The 26,950-nt window shown below is 40.0% G+C and overlaps 2 protein-coding genes across 6 annotated transcripts in view; both read right to left on the reverse strand.

The window, feature by feature from the left end:
• The window catches only part of pi4kaa (phosphatidylinositol 4-kinase, catalytic, alpha a), a 42,895-nt gene extending 32,557 nt beyond the window's left edge, over window positions 1-10,338 (reverse strand). For all 5 annotated transcript variants that reach the window (XM_051938752.1, XM_022199792.2, XM_022199791.2 and 2 more), the window contains exons 1-12: window positions 10,139-10,338; window positions 6,407-6,523; window positions 6,212-6,305; window positions 6,018-6,106; window positions 5,701-5,773; window positions 5,348-5,610; window positions 5,181-5,247; window positions 2,477-2,625; window positions 2,319-2,384; window positions 2,134-2,230; window positions 1,853-2,044; window positions 1,671-1,771 (exon numbers count right to left, since the gene is read on the reverse strand). In XM_051938752.1, coding sequence (XP_051794712.1) covers window positions 1,671-1,771; window positions 1,853-2,044; window positions 2,134-2,230; window positions 2,319-2,384; window positions 2,477-2,625; window positions 5,181-5,247; window positions 5,348-5,610; window positions 5,701-5,773; window positions 6,018-6,106; window positions 6,212-6,305; window positions 6,407-6,523; window positions 10,139-10,237 — 1,407 coding nt within the window. In that variant the 5' untranslated portion in view covers window positions 10,238-10,338. The remainder of the gene's footprint in view (window positions 1-1,670; window positions 1,772-1,852; window positions 2,045-2,133; window positions 2,231-2,318; window positions 2,385-2,476; window positions 2,626-5,180; window positions 5,248-5,347; window positions 5,611-5,700; window positions 5,774-6,017; window positions 6,107-6,211; window positions 6,306-6,406; window positions 6,524-10,138) is intronic.
• A 3,213-nt stretch (window positions 10,339-13,551) lies between these two features.
• Window positions 13,552-26,950, reverse strand: slc25a1b (slc25a1 solute carrier family 25 member 1b). The gene is made up of 9 exons (XM_022199787.2): window positions 26,563-26,950; window positions 20,314-20,421; window positions 20,064-20,163; window positions 17,282-17,420; window positions 16,772-16,856; window positions 16,553-16,657; window positions 16,350-16,465; window positions 16,197-16,270; window positions 13,552-15,040 (listed from the first exon to the last, which is right to left on the reverse strand). Exons 1-9 carry the CDS (start codon window positions 26,672-26,674, stop codon window positions 14,926-14,928), a joined length of 954 nt encoding a protein of 317 aa, XP_022055479.1. The 5' UTR covers window positions 26,675-26,950; the 3' UTR covers window positions 13,552-14,925.

The following is a 26,950-nucleotide window of genomic DNA, read 5'->3' on the forward strand; positions in this document are numbered from 1 at the left end:
ACCTAAACATTGCAGGTCAAGCAACTGCCTAACCCCATGGCAACAGCAGTCCTTGATAACAGTTCACCCTCAGCAGGACAATGTACCCCGACACACCACAAAAACTACTCAGGAGTGTCCCGGGGAGCACAACAGAGTTAAGATGTTCACTCAGGTTCCACACTCCCCAGATCCAGATCTTATTGAGCATCTGTGGGATGTGCCAAGATAATCCTGATCTAGGCAGGTACCACCCTGCAACCCATAAGACCCACAGAATTCACTGCCACACGACATCCTCAAAGGTCCTGTGTCCATGCCCCACTGGTTCAGAGGAGTTTTAGCAGCATAAAGGGGACCAACACAATATTAGGCAAGTGGTCATAATGTTATGTCTGATCGGTGTATGTTGCAGTGAAAAATCCCGAAAGTAAGAAAAACGTGACGAAGCAAAAATGCTCTGAAACTGTTTGGGGTTCAGTGTGAACTATTAGTTTTACTATCTGTAGGTCACACTAGCCCATGCAAACCTCACACATGTCCAAATAATCAAACGATGAAGAAAATAGCACACCTTGGCTCAGTGGGTAAAGTGGCCGTCTTGTAACTGGAAGGTTGCTGGTTCGATCCTCAGCCCGTCCAGCTCATGTCGAGGTGTCCCTGAGCAAGACACCGAACCCCTAATTGCTCCTGGTGGGTCGTGGTTAGCGCCTTGCATGGCAGCTTTCGCCATCAGTGTGTGAATGGGTGAATGTGATGTATCATGTAAAGCGCTATATAAATACAACCATTTACCTTATTGCGGCTAACTTTTAAAGAAAAAAAGCAATCGGCCGCAGTGGGCTGAACACGGGAGAAAAAGTTGTTGACGCGCACTCCACGTTTCCGTTTTAATTTCTCTAATCTTTATTTCAATTTCAAATCCATCGCTAACGGTAAAAACATAAAACAACACAATAAAATTGCGGCCAACGAAAGCTTTCGCTCCCGCTGCTCACCCCACACCATGTGCCACAAACGCCACCTGAGGAGACCAGCTGAGTGCCATCGTAATCAACACTGATCACACCGAAAGTGACCCGCGCCTCACCTGTCTGTCAATGAGAGGTGCATACACATACCACAGCACTCACATATGGCTCCTACATACCTTTTGGTACTAGTGTCACCCCCTTCATTCCATTTCCCATGGCTATCCACAATTCTTTTATCTTTGTTATTTGGTACTGTCTCTCAGACACCCTCCTCTTACCTTTTGTTGTCACATCTTTGCCATTTGCAACTGTGTGCTAGATCCTTTGACTGAACTACTCTTTGTTCTTTTTGTCTTACCCTCTGTCACTGATTAGCAACCATACGCAAATTAACCACTCTTTACCTTTGTATTAACATACAGCCCCCTCTCTACCCTCTGGCCCGCTCTCTGACCAGCCCTATAAAATGGGTACTCTCCAAATGCTTGGGGTCGGGTTACCTTCACAGACTCTCTGTGTTGGTAAGCCCACCTTATGCCGAAGTACCAGTAAACACCCCACTACAGCAAACTTCGAAGGACTAAGAGTGAAAATTCTTTCAACAAACATCAGTTCAGCCCACGATCCCAGACCAGATTTCTCCTGCGATCACAGGGAGGGGTCAAATGGGGGGTAAATAAGCCCAAAACTCTTGTATTTTGCCTGGTAAAGTGTTACCTGTAAGCAGCAGATCAGAAGCGGCATGTGGGCGATGATGACTTTACTGGATGTTTTCGACTGCAACTTTTCCGACAGTTTGGTACAAAGATTTTCAGCTCCTGGTGAAAAACAATAACAGCAATGTAGTGAAAAATACTAAGACCAATGACTGACTGTTAGACTCATGAGCGATGCCTCACCCTGCTCCTCAGTGACAGCCCACACCATGAGGTCCACACAGGCAGCGTTGGCCTGACAGCGCAGCTTGAGTGGACTTAGTTCACTCTGCAGGTACTCTACATCATGGAGGATCCTCTGCAGCTCTGACTGGCTGCTGCTGAACTGCTCCAGGACAAAGTCATGAACCTCCTTCACATAGTCTGTCTGAAGGTCTGTTGAAGAATACATTGTTATTTATTCAGGCAAATTAGCAAACAAGAACTGGTGGCTTCAACTAAGAAGGTAACAGAGATTCCCCTACCCTTCAGATTGTACAGGGTGTCTCTCAGCATTTTAAAAATGGCGACATATAGAGGATCGCTGAAGGTTTTGTAGTAGAGGTGAATACCAGGATTCATCTGTGGAGAAAGTGACATAGGTAGAACAATTAACTTTGGGGTAAAAAGAAAAAGGAAGAAAAACCTCTGTGAGGGGTTTGAGTCATACCTCTACAAGTTCTGCCAAAGTGTCGTCTAGCGATTTCAAGAACGACTCAGAAACAAATTGCTCGACCTGTTCAAGAGAGAAAAAAAAAGTCATACAATGTTCACTATTTGTACAACTGCAAAGACAATTGCACTTGTATCAGTGTTATTATTGCTGACCATGTGAAGGAGCTGTCTGAGCATATCCAGAGGGACATGAAACTCTCCAGAGCTGCTTCCAGTGAAAAGAGGAGAGACAGAGAAGCTGGAGCTGATGGTGGAGAAGTAGTAGTCAGGGTCCACAGCACTGCCATCAGGGAGGTATGAGCCTGAGCAGCAGAGAGAGAGAATGTGAAGCTTTTGGACATTTTCTGTTGAGAAGTCAGTGTTCTTTATGGTCAAAGTTCTAAAACTGGAGGTGAATGTACTCTGACTGACTTGTTAGCAATGTTTAGTTTACTGTCTTCAGCTTATTCATGCATGTCCTCAGACCTCACTCTGCAGCCTTTGTTGCTAAGGTTGTTCAGCATTAGAAATGTTTGCTTGTATATTTCAGACTTGTGTCAGGGAGTTTTCTATATCCCATATTTGATGCAAGTGTGCAGACGGACAGCTATTCAGAAAATAGTGGACTCAACAAGATGGAGGGATTAAAGAGCCAGGAGGTAAAATGGCATGTTTCAAAGCAGTAGCACAGGGTGTAGAGTGGACCAGTCCCAGTGTCCACACTCAGACTCATGGACTTCGAGGCATATTCCAATTAAATGCAGAAAAGCTCACATTGCTCACTGTCAATTTGTCAAGTGCATGAGGGCTCTGATGCAGACTTTTCAGCACTGTCATGTGTTCTCTCTGTGAGTCCACATATATGGTCTAAAGAGACTTGCCTATAGTTCATTGCAAAATTAGTGACATAAGAGATAGGTGTTCTAATTTACACATTTATGACTAAACGAGGGTCATTGTGATCTTCTCCTCATGTCTACAAGAATCTGCATGGGCTCCTTCATGGACATCCATGCCCAAAATTTTGAGTATGCTACATGGGCAAAGAAGTGTGTATGTTTGGCATGAGTATGTATGTGTGAAATATGCAGATATTAGACCCTCCAGAAAAACGTGATTATGCGATCGCATGAATTCCCGCACTAATCACCAAAATGTTGCTGATTATGCGGGGGTCAATTATTTCCCAAAAGGCCACATAATCCCCACAAAACAGCGCATAATTCCCGCAAGAATCTCACATTTCCCCGAAAAAAAAAAGAAATTTTCGGGTCCCGCTTGAGTTCACAATTCCCGCATAAAATGAGAAAAATATAACCAATATAAATTGAGTTGTGAGTGAGTTTATGTGACGCCCGGCCTGACTTCATCAGTTCGCGCATTCACACACACACGACAAGGACGAGCTGATGCGGAGCGCGGCGCTCAGAGACGAAAACCAAGAATGGCGAATGATCAAAGATCACATTTACCTATGTATATTTCAGCCAGAGACCGGGCAAAACAGTACCTAGATTCACTGCACGAAAGTGGGGGGAACTTTTTTGCACCCCATGCAACATCATTCTGGAGCACTGAAGAAAATCAACCGTGTTCCAGCACTTCTCCACGACTTCTCCAGGGAGTGTGCTGTGTGGGTGGGTGTGTGTGTGAGTGAAGGAGCGCACCGGGTTGTGTATGCGTGTGTGTGGTTAAACCCCAATTACAATTTCTTAAAAAATGAATAGGAAAGCGTTTTAACCTGATTAAGGGATGTGTGTGTCCTAGTAATAGGATGTAGGAGAAGAATCACCTTTTTTCCCAATTACATATTTCGCATCTTTTTGCATATTTCACAACTATTTGCATACTTTGCAACTTTCCACATTTTCCCTGCTTAAAATGGCATAAAAACCCTGCATATTTATTCACATAATCAAGGATTTTTGCCCGCGTTTTTCTGGAGGGCCTAAGATACAGTATGACCTACTGCATATGTAGGGAACGCCATCCTCCAAGCAGACCACACAAGTAGTAGAAAAACAATAATGTAACTCTTGTTTCTGCAACTGTCTGTGGGTGCATTCACAAGGAAGTATTATCAAGGCTTAATGTGGTTGTCCAATACACGGCAAAATGTACACATCAAGCATGGATGGTGTGGCCAAGAAATCTTCTATGAATTTTATCTTCTAAGTGACAGCATCAGGCTACTCGTATTTGTGGTTATTTATTAAACATTTGTAGAGCTGTTTATATGTTCAGTCAAACATAAGATAAGAAAAGTTGACATAAGAAAGTTGCTAGTAAAACAGTGGAAATCTAAATTTACACCATCAATTTCAGACTGGTACAGCTCATTATCCATGGTTGCTGCCTATGAGCATATTTCTCCCCTCTACAGAGGAGGAAAACATAAATTGAAATGGGATGTCTTCCTACAGCATATATATGGAAACTAAATATGTAACCTTATATGATTTTTTTTCCTTTCTTGTCTTGTCCCTTGTTTTATGTTTTGTCATTTAATGTTGTTTTAATGTTGTCATTTATTGTTGTATTGTTTGTTGTTTCTGTTGTATCTATTTATTGTTGATTTAGTTTTTTTTTTTGAGCATGTATAAGACAAAATAAAAATTACAAGTATCAAAAAAACAAAGTATGCAGTCAGCCTCCAATACAACTCTGGTTGCAAATAACTTCATCAGTGCAAGATAAGTGACCAGTTCTTCATTTTTATACAGCCGGAGGACATGGTGATGCTCCATCCATTTTAGATACAGTATCCCAGACCCAGAATAAAAATGTAGACCTGGAAATGTGCATGCTTTAAAACTTATTGAGCCACTGACATGTACTGAAAGCCAACAGGCCCTACTTCATCTGCTGAAGCACTCACCTTCAAAGTACTGAGCAGATGGATCAGCAGGGGAGCTGGGCGTCAGGCCTGCTCTCTCTGGACTGGCCTAAAAACAAAAGAGAAGCAGCGAAAATAAATGAATCCTCACTTTTAAATGAGTCATTTGGTTTGTCATCTCATCTGCTTAACTTCCACGTGGTTATTACCTGCTGTGACACGCTGGACACGGAGGAGCCTTTACGTTTCAGAGTGTCTCCCTGACACACTGTAAGCAAAGAACTCGGCAAGATGGAACGAAAGTCATTGAAGGATCGTCGGCGGACAGCATCACTATCGTCACCCGAAGACGACACAGGAGCAACCGGCCGAGGAAACAGCTTAGAAAGTAACGACTCATCGGTGTTGCTGTATCGACCAAATGCTCGGGCAACACCCAGCAGGGTGGGTACAGTGTACCTGCACAGGTATTCTGTATAGGAAGCACAGAGTGTAGAAGATAATGATAACTGCGATGACTAGGTAACATATCAGAGAAGCAAGAGATGTGTTATGTTAGTACCTTTATCATGACCCTCTGGACTTTTGCAGATATCTAGCAGGACCTGCATGATGTCCATGATCGCCTCCAGAATCTGATAAAGTTTATTAAGAGTATTTGTGTGAACACACTGACTGCCTAAAACTCTGCCTCATCTCAAAATAAAGACAACCAAAACATGTCAATGAATGCAGTTAGACATATAAATGCATACTGTTACTGACAGAGTATCTAAGGAATAATTTCACTGTGCATTGTCAAAAACAGTCTGCACAGATATCATCACAGCAACCAGACGTTTTGCCTCACAGAGCATTTATTCTTTTGCAACTACAAACCTGTCCTCGTAAGGTCTCATCACATTGGGCGACATCTGAGAGTAACGTTACAAGACAAAAACTGAAGTTCTCTGCAACCGGAAGTGTTTCTGGAAATAATATGAAACAGCATCATAAATAAGACTAGAGCACAACACTGACACAATCAGAATAGCAGTAACATCTCAGTAAACATAAAATACACTGCTACCAACCCCTTCCTTTGCGTTCTGAGCTTTCTTCAATCCACTGGACTTTAGGAAGCCCCTTAAGCAGACCAAGAAGGTACGGGACAATGGCATCTTTGTGCTGTAACACAAGTATTCCATGGCAGGCTAGCATTAGCAAACCAACTACTTTAAATTAGTACAAAAATATAATGAAGTGGAGGGTTGCCATAAGAAGCTTACCTGCAGGTTTGACTCTACTAGAAAAATACCCAGAGCAATTACAGCATCTCTCCTCCTCTCGTCCAGCTGAAACACTCCTCTGAAGTCCACAGGGCACATACATTGTAGCTTCTGGACCTGCAGGGTGAATAAGGCAAACTGTCAACATAATCTGTACTGTCTCCTGACTTTTATAATCTATTTGGATGAGATGATCTTTTTTTCAAAGTAGAGAGTTTTCCTGCCCACAGGGATTAAGCAGACACTGTTTAGTTCCATTAGTCATAATGATTTTGTCAGGATAAATGGGCTATGGCAACCGAGCCAAAAACCTGCTTCTGGCTTTAATTAGCCTCATACTAACAGGCCAGACTAAAGCTCAAAGAGGGATTAACTGCCTTTTAAACACAGAGTTTCTACATGTTTTTATCTGCGACTACGTGCAGAGGATCTTGTTGAAGGATAAGGGAGCACAAAGGGGATTTTCATAAGTCCTCTGGTCACATTTGGCCCAGAAAAATATTAAGATTTAATTTCAACTGTTAAACATCACCTCAGCTCTCACACTTGTCTGTGCCAAAACCACAACAAAAAGCAAAAGCACAGGGGATTGGGGATTTAACCTCAGCAGGCGGTATGCCAAAAATCCACCTGCTGTGCCGCCTTACACACAATCTAATTCTCTCATCAAGAACTGACTTCTGGAAACATTTTAAAGAAAACGTTTGTATGAATTAAACCAACATATTCAAGCAAATAAAGTACAACAGGAGGAGGTTTGTTGCTGACTCACACAAGTCACAATTTTTCTATATTTCTAGCATTTTAGCGGATTAATGTTTACCGCTTTTCAATTATTGAACAAACACAAAAATGAGAGAAAGAATTATTTACAAAACTTATTGATAAAACATATCTATACTATTGTTTTAAAAGTGCATTTGCAAAGTTTTGTTCTTCGTTTTTCCTTAATGTTGATAGCTGAATTCAAAGAATATGTGAGCCTTTCCCCATCATATGTGTCTCAGAGTAGAAGCACTGTCAATACTTTGCTGCTAGCTGAACTTTAACAAGGCATTTAGGTCCTTATGTCGTATATTTTGCCGCATCAGATTGCCAAAACATAGAACCACAGTTAGCTTGTAGTGTAATACCAGTGTTAACTCTGACAGTTCAACATCCCAGTCAATATTTTCCCACTTTCAGAAAGTCCCAGAAAACAGGAGTGTGAGCTGCATTTTTCTCACCACACCTCCTCCAGCATGATGGTTGTGTGAAGAAATAATTCCTTCCACATCCTGGAGATTGAAAAAAAATGCCACACATTTGCTAATGGCAGATATTCATGTGTGGAAATCTCCTGTCACATTTGATATACAAATATGCATTTGGTGGTTATATACTCCTATAATAAAACAAAAATAATTGTAAATAATAATAAAGATAATAAATTGAAAAACAGGAGTAGTAGCTAAAGTACAGTACATAAAAACAATAAATAAAAATTTGGAAAAAAGCCAATAAAATAAAGCGGCTACAAGCCAATCAAAAGCCCGCCTGAATACAAACGTTTTCAGCTGCCTCAAAAGCTTCACAGGAGTCGACCAATCTCAGCGACGGACGGACGGACGGACGGACGGACGGACGGACGGACGGACGGACAGACAGACAATCCAGAGGGAATTTCAAAGTAGAGCTTTGGTGCGAGAATGTGGAAAGCACACCAGGTTTTATGCTTGGTCTGTGGAACAACAAGTAATTTTGGTAGTCTCTGCTTGAGAGACTTTTCAGAGAACAAATTCAATGCACTACTTCAGGTGTGGTGTAACCACACCTGAAGTAGTGCATTAAATTTGTCAATACTTGGTCAATAAAAATACTAATACCGATAATCACAAAAATGTCAAATATTGGCCACAATAATCGGCCAGGCTGATAATCGGTCTATCCTTGTCCCAGAAATTGAGACTTCTCTTCTCTCACTGAACCAATGTTCATTTTCTCCACTGACAAGTCCAATAAAGGTTATTAAAACTATCTGGCTGAGTCTTCAGTGAGTAAAAAGGAGCATTACCTCCTGCATTTCTAAAGTTGAAACCACTTAGCTGGCTTTAATGGTTAAGTTAATGAATTACTGTATATGCCACTAAAATATTATGTATACATTTAGTATGCATATTATTTATGTAATAAATGTGTTTGCTGCAGTTGTCTTAGTGGATATTTATATTTCATTTATTTTGTATTTGATAGCTCTCCAATTGCACACTTTCAAACGTTGACAATTTTGAAAATAACTTATGTTAATTTATGCATCAATTTTGTAACATGAAATATAGTGCAACCTTGAAAAACAGCCAAACGTGTGTCAGATTTTAAACGTTTCAACATGAGACGACAGCAGAAATAAACCAAACTACATTGACCACTCCTCTCACAACTTCCACAAACTGCTTACACAGAAATACAAAGGGCTGATGGCTCATTGATAGCACAGCTCTTTCAGCATAGGGTGTTCTTCCTTTTTAACATTTCCCTATTTTGAATCTCAGTGGTTTTCTAATCACTTCAACTTCTGCCTTTGAAAGTTTTCTTCCTGAACTGCCCAGTGGCTTAAACACCAACTATAAATCCTCACAATCCTGAGTGAGTAGTAGAGTAGTAGCATTATTCCAACAACTTAGGTGACGTTTAGGCTGTGTTTTGGCATCAAGGACTGCTTGTACATAACACTGGTACTGCAGAGAATACACTTTAATTCTGAATGAATTCTTGTCTTGACTTGATTTGTTCCTTCTTTGTTATACATCTCCCTGTCTGCCTGGATTATGAAAAGAATATGTTTTAGATTTATTTCATTTTACACAAAAAACAACTTGTAGTGCTGAACTTTGATCAAACAACTTTGCTGTGTTTTAAAGAGAAAGATGGAGCCACACAACCCTTAGAGCAATGAGCAGCTAAACAAACGTCATCAACGACAGAACATCTCCCCAGAAATTTAGTATCCCTTATGCTAAGGAGGACCGAGTCAAAAATAAAGTTGGACATATTAGGTATTGACAAAATATATCTATATCTGAATCTCAGTAATATACTTTTGTTGTCACTGAGTTTCTATTGTGAGCCATGCATTTTGATTACAGTAAATCTAAACTGTTCTACATCAGATCAACAATTCTACTGTTCAACTTAGCAGTAATTTAATTACTATTAGATAACACAATTTTTAATAATTTGATTTTTTAATCATTTGACACTGAAGCGGTTTCGAACAGTGGTGTATTCACTTCTGTTTACTAATGTGAACCCTCATTTGGCATCAAGTAAGAACAGAATAAAGGATAATTAAAACACCATTACAGTGCTGCTGAAATATTTAATCAGTTTTAGTTTCTCGTATCCCCATTTATATATTAAAAATAAAAAAGTCTATTCACTTTAAGGAGAAAGTCGTAGCCATTTGGGAAGTGATGGCAGATAGCTTCCATTTCAGGGAAGATTAACTAACGGCTAAAAACAGCTAACGTTAGCCGATGTTCGCTATCTTTAAACTCTGTTGCAAATGCTGCTGGGTCGCACCGTTAAGTGTTTAAATGATATAATTTCATATACTGGCAAAGTGAAGTGGTGGTAACTGTCTTTTCGGATTCAAAACACTGGACAAACCTGCACACAAGTACAGGACGGGCCTCACAGTCAAACACTCTTGACAGGTATTAGCTTGTCGCTGCTTGCTAGATATACGGTTACCTTTTCTATCGGAGCCTGCCGGTGAGCTGCCAGAGACCGAGCCAAAGACAAGACGGTGTTGAAGTAAAACCCTCTGCTACCTCCTCCATTCAGAGACATGTTTAACGACGCCTTGGCAGCGCTACACAAACACAAGCATCTTCTGTCATTCGTCCACACTGCTAGCTACACTGACAACTACGGCGGCCGCATGGTCCAAAAAAGCGCAAAGCAAGGTCACAGTCTGTACTAGGTACTAGTACACTGTCTGCCCTTTCAATGCAACATCCCAAGATCAATACAAGTGTTAAATCTTAAAGTTCAAATTTAATGCTAAAGCAGACAGGTAGCGAGTGCAGCGACTTTAAAACAGTTGTAATATGTGTCTGTCCACATAATCTAATCAATGACACTGTAAAATATATGAGGGGGCATTTAGTTGCCTTTTCTTCTTTTGCGGTCTTTCTTCAAACCAAATTTTAGGATCTGATTTATTTAGCTTAATACAGTTTAAAATGTGAAAATATTTAATGCATTTTTTAATCAAATTGCTTAATTTTGTTCCAGATTAAGCAAAAAATGTTAAATTAAATAAAAATGTACTGTAGATGGACATTTTGGATTATTTTTTCTAATAACTATGACTGTTGGTGTGTTTATTGTTACTACATGTGGATTCACTTTAAGGCAAAGGACGAAAGATACTAGAAAATACCCACGTTTAAGATTTAATAAAATAAAGCTGCAGTCTGTAATGATTTCTATTTAAAGCTGCTGTCCGGAGTTTGAATCGCAGCGTCTCCCAAAACACTGTTGGTCCCACCCTCCCTCCCTCTGATTTCGCCCCTTTATTTGTGCACGCGCGCAGTACGTGAGAGAAGTGCCCGGAGTGCTGCAGCATCTCGCCTGTTTTGCTGTTTTCCCCTCTTCTACATTTAGTACATTTAGTAAATAATAAAGGAATTACGTTAGAATGCTGTATTGAGTCTAACTTGTCCTAATACCAAAATAACATGAATCTGCTAGGACGAACTAGTAAAGTTTCAATATGTGATTACACTCGTGTATCCCTCTCGATGACGTTGTTTATCAAACTTAGTGCATTTACGCGTGTATATGTGTTACATTGTTTATTTATTTCTATCTAGAGTTCAGAATTGCATGACTCCTCTGACGAAGAGTATGTCCCAGACGCCCCAACATCTTCCTCCAGAGGTCGGGCATCTAAACGAAGCCGTCAGGCGGGCTATGGAGGCCGTGGTCGGGGAGCGAGGCGAGCACCCCGACCACGGCATCTAAACGAAGCCGTCAGGCGGGCTATGGAGGCCGTGGTCGGGGAGCGACGTGAGCACCCCGAGCCAAAAAACGTCCTGCAGTCTCTTGGCCTGACAAGCCGTGGGATTGGTAACTTTTCTGGAAGTTGCTGATCCCTGATGCTCTCTCCTCCACAAGCAAAACAAATGTGCGCGCGGTTGCGTAGTGCGTAGCTCGCCCACCTCTGCATGGGCTTGCTTGCTGTGCGCGTAACCGTTGATTGACAGCATGACAAAGCGGAAGCTCGAACTTGATTGGTCGGCAGCAACCGGCGCTTTTTGGAATAACATGGGGGTCTATGAGAGGAAGGCGGAGCTCAGGAATAAATTTTCATATCGCGTTATACTAACTTTATATTATAGTATCGAACTAGACTAACACATTTAAGCTTTGTTAAAAAATGATACATAAATTGAAAACAAACGGAAACTCCGGACAGCAGCTTTAAGCATGCTAAAGAATTTAGCATTGGACTTGAAGAGCTCCTGCACTTAAGGTGTTTCAATTTTAGATTATCTTTAATATTTACTGTGCACCTTCACTTGGGTTCTATAATCTGTGCCCGAACAGAGGTATGCCCTTTGGATTGCTGTTTCCGACATAACATTTGTAGGAATCAGAGGGTGTGGCTCTTTTCAGTAAAAGAAACTAAACTGTAGGTTACAAACAGAAAAAAAAACTAGCTTGGGAGACTGCAGTTAATTTTTGCACATCCTGTCATGGAAATCTCTGCCCATCAATCCATTACTTATACACCACTTAATCCTCTGTAAGGTTGCGGGGGAGCTGGAGCCAGCTGACTTGGGACCCCGTAAATTTCGTTCCACTTCACGATTGTGTCCCACTTGTTGTTGATTCTTGACAAAAAATTAAAATTTTATATCTTTATGTTTGAAGCCTGAAATGTGGCGAAAGTTTGAAAAGTTCAAGGGGGCCGAATACTTTTGCAAGGCACTGTATATATATATATATATATATATGTATGTCAGGGTAGAGACTGCGATTTGGTAGAATTGGAGTTTCTACCAGTAGAGTTTGCGATTGTAATCTCTACCAGTAGAGATGGAACTTTAAATCTGACCCCTGCCCTGACCCTAACCTTAAAAGTCTAACCTTAGCCCTGACAAATCTCTACTGGTAGAATTGGAGTTTCTACTGGTAGAGACTCCAATCGCAATCTCTACGGGTAGAAACTCCAACTCTACCAAATCGCAGTCTCTACCATGACATATATATGAAGAGTTCATTTGCAAAAAACGGATAATCCGTTTTGATAAATTGTCAGAAAACCTTATATTTTATTGTTTACTTGAGATAACATCAATCAAACTGAAGATTTGACTCAGTAGAAAAATACATGACAAAATATAGAATAAATATACTATTAGTGTTATTATTATTATCTAAAGTAAACAATAAAAATGAGATTTCTGAAAATTTATAAAACGGAGTTACCTGTTTTTGCAAATGAACTCTTCATATATATATATATATATATATATATATATATAAAACCGGCACCTTAAAGCTTAATTTAAGTTTGCTGCTATTCACATGGACAAATGAAAGACTTTGTAAAGGAAAGTTCTGTGGTCAGATGAAACTAAAACTGGCCTATTCAGCCACAATAACCAGAGAAGATAAGGCCCCTACCCTCAAGAACACCAAACCTACTGTCAAGCACGTAGTGGTTATTATTCTCATGCCACTTTCTTAAGGCATCTCATTCACATTAGAGGAGAAAAACACAATCAGCTGTCCTAAGGTCAATGTCAAGAGACTGTTCTCTTCAATGAATGTCTTGAAATCAAAAGCTTTTAGATCATCATATTCTCACTTCTACTTCCTACTACTTACATGCAGAAAGATCCTGGGAAGGCTGGGACATGAATCAGAGATCAAGCTGCAAGGCTAAAGTGCTAACCATCAGCCCTGTCCTTTACTTCTCTGTATGATAATTTGCTCTTGTGTTTACTCATTTTTAGAAAAACAAGGTGTCAGATAAATGTTTAAAGAAACTGAGCTCTCTGAGCTGTTGCGGACTTGCCAGAAAAATTGAAATACTCAAGTAAAATATAAGAGTAAACAGCAGGGTGACAGCTGAAATGAACACGACAACATTAACAGTCTGATCCATGTTTATTTGTGAGCATACATATTGGAATTAATTAGACTGAAGGCACAATATGTAGTTTTAACTACTGACAGAATTCTCATCTGTTAATATGAAACCCCCATTTAAATAACTGTGACATGTCTGCTAGGTGAGGTTAAATATGAAGCTGAAAAAGGCAACTCACCGTAAACACTGTGTGTCCTACACAAAGATTGTGTGTTAAGCAAAACAATTAATTGCACTGCATGTAAACATGCCGGATTTGCAAGCTAAAAAGTTCAGTCTAAGACACGGCATTATATATATTTAAGAGCAGCAGTTGGCACATTGGGTTGTCAGTTGACATAAAAAGTAAAGGAAATTAATACATCGTTAAAAATTAAAAAAAGAGAATCCGCACTAAAAGTTAAGCCACTTGTCATCCATGGAATGAGATGGAAGGCACTGTTAACGGAGTTTCCCCAACAAGTATGTCCACACCGCAAAGGCAGTTTAAAAGTTAGAAGCAGAAAAACGGTCACAATAATCAGAGAGGATACGAGTCACTCAGAAATGCCGCCTGGAATAAACATCTGGAAGTGTGTGTGCAACTGAGTGGGTCATTATAATCTGTAGTGAGGAACATTCAATCATTCTTAATCTCAAAATATCTCAAAATGAATCACAATAATACATAGGCACTTTTTATGGCGTCACTCTCGGAAGATAATTTTAAAAATCTCTGCAACTTAAAAGTGAACCTTTTTCACACCAACTGCATTTTTATGGATGTACAATTTTGTCAGTCCTAATTTAAGGCATTTATTGTACCTGTGAATATTAATTATTTCATCCGGTAGCATATGAAATAACAGTTTTTAATCTCTCTGAATAGTTGCAATAAAATAGAGTTTTAAAATGTTTGATTTCTGGTATTATTTGCCTTTTTCAAGTATAATTTCTTTGTCTATACTTTCTAAATCACATTATGTTGGGTCAGGGCATTGGTTTCTCTTTGATTAAGTATATACAGCATTAGTTTGTGCTGACAGCGCTCCCATTTTTCTTGTCGAGCAGGTCTAAATAAATGCCCTTTCCCTGAGCTCTGAAAGAATCTTCCCCATCTCTCTCCAAAGGAAAAACGGCAACAGTAAGCAGCGATTCTGCAACCTGGAGCTTTTTTATGCAGATAATGCTTCTGCTTGTAATTGCTGTCCTATAAATAAAATCAAAAACATACCAATCCCTATCTTTCTTTCTGTCTTTCTGATAAACGTCTTGGAGGTAGATATTAGAACCGATAAGTAGGTTTTAGGGAGATTGGCTTTGGACAAGGCCTCGTTAGTAAAAAGGACGGCCCGTCCCAAGGCTCCTGCTCATGTAGCACCGAGGGGCTGCTTCAGTCCGTCTTCCAAACAATGTTCAGCACCTTCACAACCTCCTCATAGATGATGAAGACTATTGCCACGTCCATACACACTCGACCCAGTCGAGGCACAGTACCCTTGTAGAACCTGAAGACGAAAGAGAAAATGCTGCTTCAAGGCAATAACAGTCATCAGAAGTGATAAATTAGCCACTTAGAAATGTTACTCAAAATCACAGCAAGAACTGAGCTTGAAAACTGATTGACTGATTTAACAGGCATGTTATCTTTTAAAAAATTATCAAAATTCCACCACTTATACGCCAGCAACTGTAAAAGCAGATAGAGGCGTCAAATTTTGTACTATCAGACAATTTACAATTACTCCTCTGTGACTTGCCCTTAAATCTAAGCCTAAAATCGTGATTTCTTAAAAATCCCTTTATTTGACGTGTTGTTAAAAAATGATTCCAACATATATAAACTACATCCTCTAAAAATCAAAAAAATTTGGTGTTCATCAGGGAGACCGTGAAGTCATTGTTGACTGAAGCATGCCGCCAGTCATGACAAAAATTCATGGATCTGTCAGCTAAAGTCAGCTGAACTGCAGGCTGTGTATGGGTCATTCCAGAATTAGAGGACATTTTACGTCCCACCCATTAAATTTCAAATAATCCATGTACAAAATACTAAAACATGCAGTTATGTGAATGCACTTGTCCTGAGACCAAATCTAAAAAAAAAATAGGAGAAAAGAATGTTTGAACATATTTTTAAAATAACAAATAATTGTGGAGTTCCCCCTAAAAAGCCATTTTCCTGAAACAAACATCTACAAAATCTAAGTAAATCCAAGAAAATCAACTTTCTTTGGTCTGTCTTTCATTTTAATCGTGTCGTTCGGCACAGACGACACTTCTGAGTTCTCTCTCCTTCTAGAATCTGCTCTGACTCCTCATGATATTAATCAGCAAGCCCAACCAAGTCAATCAGCACTTTGTCCACAAAGTAGCACAAAGCTCAATGATTAACACATACCATGCCTGATAAGTCCATACAATAACTACAATGCTATTTCCCAAAATGTAAAACTATACTTCACACTCACTAGAATTAATAAAGATGGTTTCCTTCCAGTGTCTAGTTGTCTCCCACAGTTTAAAAATATTCATTTATTATGAAGACTGTGTCGATATGATCAGGTTCTTTTCAGATACACTGAGCTGCAAACTCTTATACGACTAAGTCTCTAAATCATCACTCTGTCGCCATTAAACACATCAAGCTGCACATGAACTTACGCCATCGGTCCCTCATGTCTCATGATCTTGACGGCACAGTCCAATGTGTTTTTGTACTTATGAGCTTCAAGGCCCTGTAGAATCACATACATATGTACAATTAGCCATAAAGTTGTGGGTCAGATTACCAGTGGAACATGTTGCTGAACTCACCTGCATTCTGGTCTTAATAACGTCGAGAGGAGTGTTTCCGAACACGCTGGCAGCACCGGCGACAGCTCCAAACAGTCCAGTTATCAAAGGGTTAATGGTTTTGTTGGGGTCGTCGCCTTAAAACACAACACAAGCGGGATTTTTTTTTAGGGCTGCATTTTTGGTTGCAAGTGGTAATTTGAAGGTAATATTTGCTCTCGTACCTTTATACCAGTTCCTCAGTGAAGTCATGACGTAGAAGCGGATAGCCTGGTTGGAGCCTTGTTTCAGTACAGTAGCTGTTAAACCCTGGTAGGTCCCCTTTAGTCCTGCACATACATTCGGATTAGTATACCACAGTCTCCTAATTCATTACTGAAAATGTCCAGAGAAACTCCTGTAGTGGAGAAGATGGAACAGTGGGTGGCAGCATTACGTCTTACCTTCAGCTCTAATGATCTCCCTCACCCCATGGAAGAAGCCCTTGTACTTTGGATTTGCTGATGTCTGATCGTGGATGAACTTCACCTGCAATGGCATAATAACAGTGATTATGGAATGGATTGAATGCAGAATCCAATAAATTTGAAGGCTGCGTGTTCAAACCAGAATAAGAGCATAATCTTTTGTGGAAATACTACTGAGGTCATGGAATTTTACCTTAGTTTATCAATCAATCTGACTCCTAATTTATGTTCATTAGGTGACAGATTCCAATAAAAAAACACTTGAATTTTTGATAGTTATAACAGCAGGTGTGATTAGAGTCTCCACAATTACCATTACTAGAAATTGCAGCTTCTGTGTCAAATCTCAGGAGAAATTTTCTTAAAAATATCTACTTCTGTAACTGTGAAACAATTAGAAGGTGTTCTAACTGCTGTGTTGCAACATAAAAAAAAAAAATTTACTTTTGATTGACATGGAAGCACAACAGATTTGTAACTTGTTACCTTCACTGTCTCCATAGGACAGACTACAAACACGGCCTCTGCCACTCCAGCTCCAAGGCCACAGAAGAATCCTCGCTTGCTGTCCAGTTTACCGGTCTCATCACGCATCTTATTACTGAGAAACTCAAACACCCCAAATCTGCAAAAGTGACAGCGAATAAAAAAGATTAATGACTTGAAATAGAAAATAATGATCTGCACCCTGATGAAATCTTCACAAGCTGCAACTAGTAAATGAGCGGCTTTGCAAATCGTGCCTGCTTCTGAATTCAACAAAAATTGTGTGTATGATGTTCACAAAGCAACCATCACACATCAGACATTCCAGAGTCTGTTTGGGAGGACAGGAACTAGAAACTGTCCCTGAATTCTGATATCTTGGTGAGACTCTTGGCTCCACCCCGTGTTTCCAGAGTCACATTAAAATACAGTGAAATTCAACCTGAAAAATATTAAACAAATTAGACCTTTCATAACATATGGTGCTGCTAGAATGTTTCTACATTCCGTGATATTATCACACATTGAATACTGCGTACCATGTTGGTCGTTAACCGGTGTAAATACATGCAAGATTACAGAATAGTTTTTTTTAAAAAAATCGTTAAAAGCATTCGACAGAAAACCAATGTCATATCATGTCTGAGAGGATCACAACCTATTGAGCTTTGAGAATTTAAAATTTTTTAAATGTGCTTGTTTGATCTACAAGGTGTTCCATTGACTCGCTCCGCCCCCCATGTCTGACTTCATGAAAAGAAGGACTCACAGCGGTCTCAGGACCAGAGCCTCCTCTAGAGGGGACCGTGAGGTCCCAAACAGTAAAACAGCCTTTGGACAAAATTCTCTTTCTGTAAAGGCCAATAAGATCTGGAACAGTCTTCCACTCTCCATAACGGAGTGTCCCATATTATCAACTTTCAAATTTCACCTAAAACAGTGACTGAAAGTGAACCGATCCTGTGACCGTTGACCTGTAACTTCTTTGTGTACACTTTGTAATGTCCTTTTATTGCGACCTACTGTCTTTATATTAAAACCGAAAATCCTATGTTTTATTGTATGTTTAATTGCTATGTTTTCTTTGTGTACTTTTTGCAAAGAGCTTTTATTGTGACTTATTGTTTTATGTATCACTGTTGTGTCTTTTTTTCTTTGGGACTGCAGATGTAAATTAGCATTGTGCTATAATCCGGGGACACCCTGGACAGGTCGCCAGTCTGTTGCAGGGCTTAAATAAAATAAAACTAGTGGGTTTAAGTGCTCAGTTATAAGCCATTAGGCTCTCCTCTGCTTCTCCATGTCTCAAACCATCTCAGCTGGGTTTAGATTGGGTGGTGATGCAGTGCACCATCACTCTGCTTCCTGGTCAGACAGTCCTTACAGATCCAAGAGGTGTTTTTGGCTCATTATTCTGCTGAAAAACCGAGACGGTTTCGCTATAGATGGCGTCACTCTGCAGGATGCCATAGTAGACATGCTGGTTACCGCGAATTCTAAATAAATGAAACAATGTCTGTCACACATGCATTTGACATTAATTCATCTTCTCCGTGTCTCATAAAAACAAAGCAGCTTCAAAATTCTCACAGCGTCAGACCAAAGTCCAGATTTTCGACTAGTCCTGTGTTTCTGGGTCTCAGCAGTTCTTCTTCTGGGACTCAAAAAGAAGTGTTTTATTTGCAACACTTTGAACATGAACTACAGGAAGCACTGATGTGGCCTCTAATCTGACCAGCTGTTCACTGTTAACTACTCCGCCAAGGAACGCAGCGGAGTTATGTGATGATGGGCACTGGTTTGTCCGTCCGTCTGTCTGTTAGCTACATTACTCAAAAACAGAATAACGGATTGGATAAAATTTTCAAGGAAGGTCAAAAATGACACAAGGACCAACTGATTAGATTTGGCAGTGATGCGGTTTATAGTCTGGATCCACCGATTTGTTAGGGATTTCTGTATCATTACGACATAGGGTAAGTATGACTACAAGTGAACACAAAAAAAATCATATTGATCACATGATTGTGATCCTACTACAAATCAACCTCTGTGGACCATGAATTTTTTAAAGATTTTATCCGTCGGAAATCATACAACAACTGAGCAGCATTGGCAGAGTGCTGTGCTCTCTGAGTGTTCTTCTTGTTTCTTATTTGATGTTTATGGAGGACACTTCTGGACTGACCTTCATGTCTTACAGTAATGAGATGTTGTTTCTCTTTGCTTTGGATAGTAGTTGAACAGGACTGTTTTCTGTTAACCAGCTCTACCTTAACTCCATACAACTGGTGTTCCCATGAAGAAGAAAGAAACTTGAGCTATTCAACTTCAAGAATCCATTCCAAATAACGACTTCATGAAGCTTGTTGTGGGAGCCTAAATGCGTTTAAGTTCATGTTTAATGGTTAAAGTGCGGTAACTTGAGTTATGGGAACAGTGGGTGTGGATAGGTAGTCAGCTGTCAGGCATGGAGAGGGGAGCCACGCAGTTTTTTTGACCTATGTTTCTTTTCTTTTGATTGCCTTGGAATATTTTCTGGGTTTTGGAATAAGAAGAATTGTTTTTGTACACTGTATTTTTTTGGTTTGGAATTTTAAGTAAACCGTACAACTTTCAGAAGTGGTCTACTAGATTTTTTTGGCCGGAATGTGGTTTGTAGGGAGGAAAATTTTCAGAGCATCAAGCTGTCAGCTTCTTTAATTGGAACCTACACTTGATATATTATATTACATTGACAAATACATGCTTGTATGTGTGTCAGTTTGCAGTGTTACAATACCTGACAGCTGCTTTAGGTATGGAGCCGTAGAGCAGCGAGCTCAGACCTCTGTACAGACCTCTCACCCCATGACCGTTTACCGTCTGCTTCACGCAATCGACTGTCGCAGAAACAGAAAGGAGGACGATTGATAGCAGGTGTTATCTTCACAAGTGATATGAGTGAAGAGGCAAATGTTACACTCACAAGTTTCATAATTAACCAAATAGTTCAGATTACATAAAAAAACAGATTTTAAGCATCAACCCACCGATGCCTCTGTATTTGGGAGGATTGGCTTTCTCATCGAGCTGCAGTTGTGTTTTAACATACTCTGTTGGGAAGGTGATGCAGATCTCTATACCTCCTGCAATTCCACCTGAAATAACAGAAAAACATTCCATAAAGAACAGACTAGTATAAACAGAAGAGCCTAAAAAAATTCACATGAGAACGTTTTATCTGTCAAGCCCACACAAGTGCATTTCAGGGAGAAAGAAAGATTAATTTGCAAAACTTCATCAACACACCAAGCAGACACAATAGTTTGCGGATTGTAAACATACAGTTAGAGAGTTATCAGAATACTGCATGTCCTGTTTAGCCACAATCTGTAAAAACACAAAGATTAGTTGGATTTCAACTTCCTGACAGCTCTTGAATGTGAGAGAAATTGCCAAAAATGGGCTTAAACTTTGGATGTCTCATTGGAATCTTGCCAAAATACAGTGTTTACAGTAAACAGATCCTGTAAAAATAAATAATGTAATGATGTCAAATAATTCCATCAAAATTCCTTTATCCTACATGTTTCTTTTTAAAAATTTCTACAGACAGTCTGAAAAAAACAAAACAAAGAAAAAAGCACTGCACACCTTGGCACAAGTGGAAATGCATAAATGACTCATCTGCAGCCAACAGTCATTTGTCAGAAACACAGGGACTTTGTGGTTGAAGTGAACTGAACTGCAGGTTGCGATAACACAGAACAGAGAGGAAAAAAAAAATATGAAGGCAAATTAAAAATGCAAGTAGTGAAATATCTGTAGCACATGGAGCCACAATTTGTTCCCCAGTATTCAAAACACCTGTGGGTACGTGACAAAATATTATACACCATGATTCCATGTGTTTAAAATTTTTGTTGCATTTTTTCAGATCATTTTGAAGATGCATGGCAGTCTATAACAGTGTCATATTACACAGAAGACATTTATGAAATCCTCTAGGAAAGACTTTATGTTACAGTGAAACATGTGAAAACGGTCACAGGGGTCACAGGGTCACAGGGCAAAACAAACAATCCAACAAACCAAAAAAAATTATTAAACAACAAAAAAAATAAAACAAAAAACTTGCTTTTACTTCAAGATGTGGGTGAGGAAAAATACAGTTTCTATGTAAAAGCAAGTTGGTAAAGTTTCGAAAGCACTGCTGAACGCTTGCTCTTTGTAGTTCTGGCCAGTATAGACCAGTTCCACCTTAAATACCCGGCTGTCACACATCTGCCGTTCAACAGCAAACATGCAGCCTGCAGCTGATTGGCTCGGCTGATCTCAGAGTGATTCCACTGCTGATACTCCCCTTGGCCCTGTTCCAAGTCAAGGGGGTGTGTTGCCTCCAGAGCACAAACTGTTCATCACATTACTGCACAACAACATGGATTTAGGAGGCTGACAGCAGTCCCATTCCTCTAATGCACTCAGAACTGACAAGTTCACATAAAATGTGGCAAAGGAAACAGTCAAAACTTTCAGTGCAACAGTTGAAACAGGTTCTCAGCAGTTTAACACCAAGCTGTACAAAGAAATTCCTGGATTCAATGAAGGCCTTCAGCAGAGAGGGTGAGTTCCAAAGCGACATTTTGGCAGCAGCGTGTGCTGTAGCTTGAATCCATCCTCACACAATATAAAAAGGGGCTTTTGTTGTTGCTTTAACATTCATTCTTTCCACCAAAGTGTCATGCAGAGAAATCCAACACAGCAGCAGTAGCTCTGGTCTGCACACAGACAAACAAGTCATCCTGCTTGTGCATAAACAATCCCAAGATTACAGCTTCACAAACCTCTGTTTTCACTAAAACATCAAATGAAGTTCAGCCAGCGCCAACAGTGGTGGTTACGACACACCCAGGCATTTCTTTGGTTAGATGCCGGCTATAAAGCTGCAGCCAGACCTACAAATTAAGCTTGAGTCAAAAACACACACAGTCCACATCATTATCGGAGAACGAGTCTCTGTGCAGTACCTGCAGCACGTTCCTGTGTTCACGCTGGAAAAAGACACAGAACCAGCTTAGCTGGTCCAACGTGTATGGAGAGACTTAAACAAGAATTCAGAATTCCTTTTAAAGATACACTGTAAAACAAATCCCACACAAAAACAATAAAAAAAAATGTAAAAATAACAGCACATCTTTAAAATGAATATAGTAAAACAGTGTAATTTTATGGTTACACATTGTACAAGCACACAAACAAGGAAAGCGCAGTGCAGCACTCTGCCAAGGCTGCTCAGTCTTTGTATTATTTCCAGCGGATAGGTCCTGATAAGTCCATAGCGGTGGATTTGTAGTAGGACTGCAATCATGTGATCATCAGCAGGCCGCTGACGTTGTGTTCACTTGTAGTCATAGTTACAGTGACACCGTGCCGCTATCTCACAATGATGCAGAAATCTTTAACAAATCCGTGGATCCTGACTATAAGCCGTATCACTGGCAAAATCTAAACACTAGGTCCTTGTGTCATTTCTGACCTTCCTTGAAAAATTCATCCAAATCCGTTTTGAGTAATGTTGCAAACAGATAGACTAACAGACGGACAAATGCTCGTCACATAACTATTTCTAAATATACAGATTTTTGGATTCGGAAGTTATGCATGTTTAGTTTTTCCCCATTGTTTTCTGATTACCATGTAAAGGAATACTTCCTTCATGTAATTTTACAAAATACTATCTGCAATTTGACAAAATATAGAAATTATGTAAACTAACAGTTAAAAACTTTATTTTTTACAGTATACTTGCAGCAATAACACACAGTTCAACAAAATTTGTCTGTGGTTCTGAGACTCAATTACAAACGGCTGTCGAATCTGTCTCTGACATCAGTGGACTGGTACTGATCTTCCTATTAACCCTCACCTCTATCAGGGTCCACAAGGTGCAGTGAAGGTGACTGTAGGCAAACTCTCCACAGACAAGTTTAATGAATGTAAAGTCAAAGATATTATTCAGTGGAAAACAGAGAGGGGGTAAAGAATGCGTGTGCTCCGATTTAGAGCCTTCCTGAGCTGAATTTCTAGCAGGCGTGTTGTAATCCTGCTGAATGTGAGTGCAGGCTGACGGAGCAATGTGCTTCGTCATTGTGGCTCATGAACATGGAGGGCCTCTGAGCACACAGTTTAGGGGCAGTATGTCAGTAGAAAACAGCCACTGAACTGCAGATAGTGATGTGCAGAAAGTTACAGGAATCAGCTAGGCTTTACGTTTGAACTTTAACATTCAAACATGACTAACAGCTCAGTAAACGTAGAATCTCCGAGCAAGCTGTTGATGTTGCAATGTGACCAGTAATGATTGTCCTGCAGTACACAGAGTTCTGTGAAGTTTGATCATCTGTCACTGATTGACTAATGGTAGAAAATCATCTTAGTTGTGTGTTTTTCAAAGAAGAAAAAGCATTTGTGCTAAAGCCTACTGTCCTTTTAGCTGAGTAACAGGTTTTACTGCTGTAGGCTCAGTCCAGCCAGTAATAAATGGTCCGGACACTTGTAGAGAAGGTCAGTCATGGATTTCCACTTAATGCCATAAATGAAGGGGACAAAGTCCAAAGCCCTGCTTTAAAATATATGTCAGCGTTTATCTGAAGCTAATATGATAGGTTCTAGGTGCTGACTGATGAACGGATCTGACTGTCAACAATTTTGTGATTTTAAAAAAAATAAAGTTGAAGTGCTATTTTGGCACTGATGAGGTTGCCCCTCTCAGCCAGTAGTCATCCCTCTGAGGTGTCGAAAAAGGTCCCACTCACAATACTTTCTGATTGGTTACATATCAACAGTAATAACCTATCAACACTAAACTATGAATATTTAAAAGTTGACATTATTGAAACATAAACAAACAAAGCATTCTATGAAGTTCTGTGTTGGACCTTGTGTTATTTTGGTTTTGCATAACTGGACTCTTTTTCACAGCACTGGTTGTAGAATGGTCTGCTGCATCTCATTATTGTCTTTTATGGAGAGAAAGTGCTCTGGCTTGTTTGTATTTCTTTAAACCAATCACCATAATCTTGTTCAGTGCCAAGCCCAAGATGTAGTAACGTTGGTTCTGCAAGGGGAACTGTGTTGTTGGAACATTCGCAAACAGGAAGGCGAGAAAAAGAATAATCTGCTGAGAAAAAAACAAGTGGGCTGCCTTACTGAACGAACCAAATTTTTGGTGAAACTTGCAGCAAAGTTTTAATGTGTAGGTTGCTGCACTGGGGTTGTTGTTTCGTAAAGTAAACTGGCTTTTATCCCTTATCGAATCATTGACTATTAATAATTTATATCTGCATCAGTTGACACCTAATATGTTCACACATTACTAACTTTTTTAGCATGAAATTCCCTCATTGTTTTACCTGCTGGAGATCAGGAACAGGAAGATACACTACAGCAAGTAAAACTAGTTTTCATGTTCCCACATCTCTACAACTGTCTTCTGTCTAGTGTCTCTCCCTATGTATTTTATATCACTACGATTGTAGGATGAATGCTGCTGAGGCCACATTGTGGTATAAGCAGCTGGAAACACAAACAAGCTAACAGGATATTCAGTTATTTGACTACGCACACATCATGGATACTACGTACTACGTACCTGGCAGGTGTCTGCTCATTTATTTCTGTTTTCTGTCAAACTTGATTGGACGAACACTTCGCTTAAGGGTTGTCTGCTCCCAAATTTTAAACAAGATCAACATGGCTGCTTGGATAATGTCTTTATATTACAAAAATAGTTCCCTGAAATGTGTTTCTGAAAACGTGTGGTGAGAAATAGGCCATCTAGCTGCTGAATCTGTCTTTTTCCAGGTTAGTTTATAAGTTTTTCCGGAGCATTCAGTTACGAGTCCTCTCCGAGTCCTCTCCTGAAAGAGGCCTGGACTTCAACTTTATGTAAATACCTTGTCCCTTCAATGAATTCTGCAAGTGTAAACCTAGTATTTCAAGTAGACTGCTGTATCGGTGGTGTCTGCTGAGAATGTGAACATCAACACCGGAGGATAATCAAGTCTTGGTTGTATTCTATGCATGCACACGATTGTCCTTGTAGAGTAATCACTATGTTGACACAACTTCTGGGCTACACAAACTTGAAGGGTATAATCAGTATAACAAAAGCTAAAGTTTTATCTATTTATTCCATGCATACGCACTACTTACCAGGCAGGCAAACTATTGTAATTAAATACATACACTGCCCTTGATATATACTTTGAGTATGGGAGGATCCATGCCACGCAAATTTCATCATCTCTCCAAGTCCTCAAGAGTCAGCATGATGACTACACGATAAAGGCAAATACTTTACAGTGCTGTGTATGTGTGGAATACAAAGATCTGACCTACTGTCTGTCTGGAACAGAATCCTCCAAGTGGACTAGAAAAGCTGTATAATAGAACAACTATGTGTCTGTGGTGTTTGCAACTGCACAAGACTATAATCCAGGCCTCAGACTGCAGCCTACAGTAAATAAGACTAACAATTATTACTCTGTCAAGGAACGCGTCAGTTATGCGACGATCAGCGTTGGTTTGTCTGTCTGTTAGCAACAACACTCAACAACGGAATAACAGATTTGGATGCAATTTTCAGGGAAGGTCAGAAATAACACAAGAACCAGCTGATTAGATTTTGGCAGTGATGTGGATAATAGTCAGGAACCACAGACTTGTTAAAGAGTTCTGCATCATTGTGAGATAGCGGCACGGCGTCACTGTAACGATAAATCATTGTAAACGATTGCGATCCTACTATTAATCGACTGCTGCAGACTCATCAGGACTTATCCATGGGATATAATACCAGGAACAATTGATTAAACTATATATATATATATATATATATATATATATATATATATATATATATATAAAATGTTGCATTTCTGACAGTCATATGGGGAAATGAACAGCCTTGGCAGAGTACTGTGTTGTCTGAGTGCTTTTCTCGTTGATAATGGATTGATGATCAGTGTATGAATTGTCAGAAAATATGCCCTGTTGCTTGCATTAAATTGTTACAGCTTAATTTGGGTTGACCAACAAGGAACTTTCACCAAATGTTAAGTTTACTGCAACAGAAAAGTAGTTTTGGTGTTTCAAACAGGGGGCCTCAGTGACAGATGTTTTCCCCGGACCCTGGAGACCTCTGCTCCAGTCCTGCTCCCTCTGCAGACAGAACTTCACTACAAAAACTTAGAAACTTCTCGCAGCTCCTCTGCTCGGTCATTCTCAAACTTTCTTACCTGCCAGGATGGCCTTTCCCGGGTGTGTAAGTTTGGCTTTCCCCGCCGGAGCTGCAGCGGCCAAAGACTGCGGTCTGTGGAACGGACTCACAAATCTATTCTGCCCAGACATGACTGCGATGCCCTGGCCTAACTTTTTCTTTTCTGTCGCTCTCGGTATCCACAGTCAGTCCGTGTTCACCTCGTCATGCAGTCTGGGCGCTGAGTGCAGCAGCCGCGGGGCCAACACGCAGGGACAGGGGGGAGCTGCCGACCATTGGACTTTAGGAGTGGACCCGGAGCTGATAATGATGTCTGTGTACTTTTGACAGTGAAGTTCCCTCCGCGGTACACGCAGCCTGATAACGTCGAGTCAGTGTTCAGTTAAGGCGGGGCAGGACGTGACACT

Source organism: Acanthochromis polyacanthus, chromosome 18 (genome assembly GCF_021347895.1).
Source record: "Acanthochromis polyacanthus isolate Apoly-LR-REF ecotype Palm Island chromosome 18, KAUST_Apoly_ChrSc, whole genome shotgun sequence".
Classification (NCBI taxonomy): Eukaryota; Metazoa; Chordata; class Actinopteri; family Pomacentridae; genus Acanthochromis; species Acanthochromis polyacanthus.

Bases quoted from the DNA above. Each gene is read 5' to 3' on its own strand.
- slc25a1b (XM_022199787.2), bottom strand. From the start codon at position 26,674: ATGTCTGGGCAGAATAGATTTGTGAGTCCGTTCCACAGACCGCAGTCT. The intron at 16,658-16,771 runs GTAAGACGTAAT...ATGTATGTGCAG, and splicing joins GGAGATCATTAGAGCTGAAG to GACTAAAGGGGACCTACCAG. The intron at 16,271-16,349 runs GTGAGTTCAGCA...GTGATTCTACAG, and splicing joins TTATTAAGACCAGAATGCAG to GGCCTTGAAGCTCATAAGTA.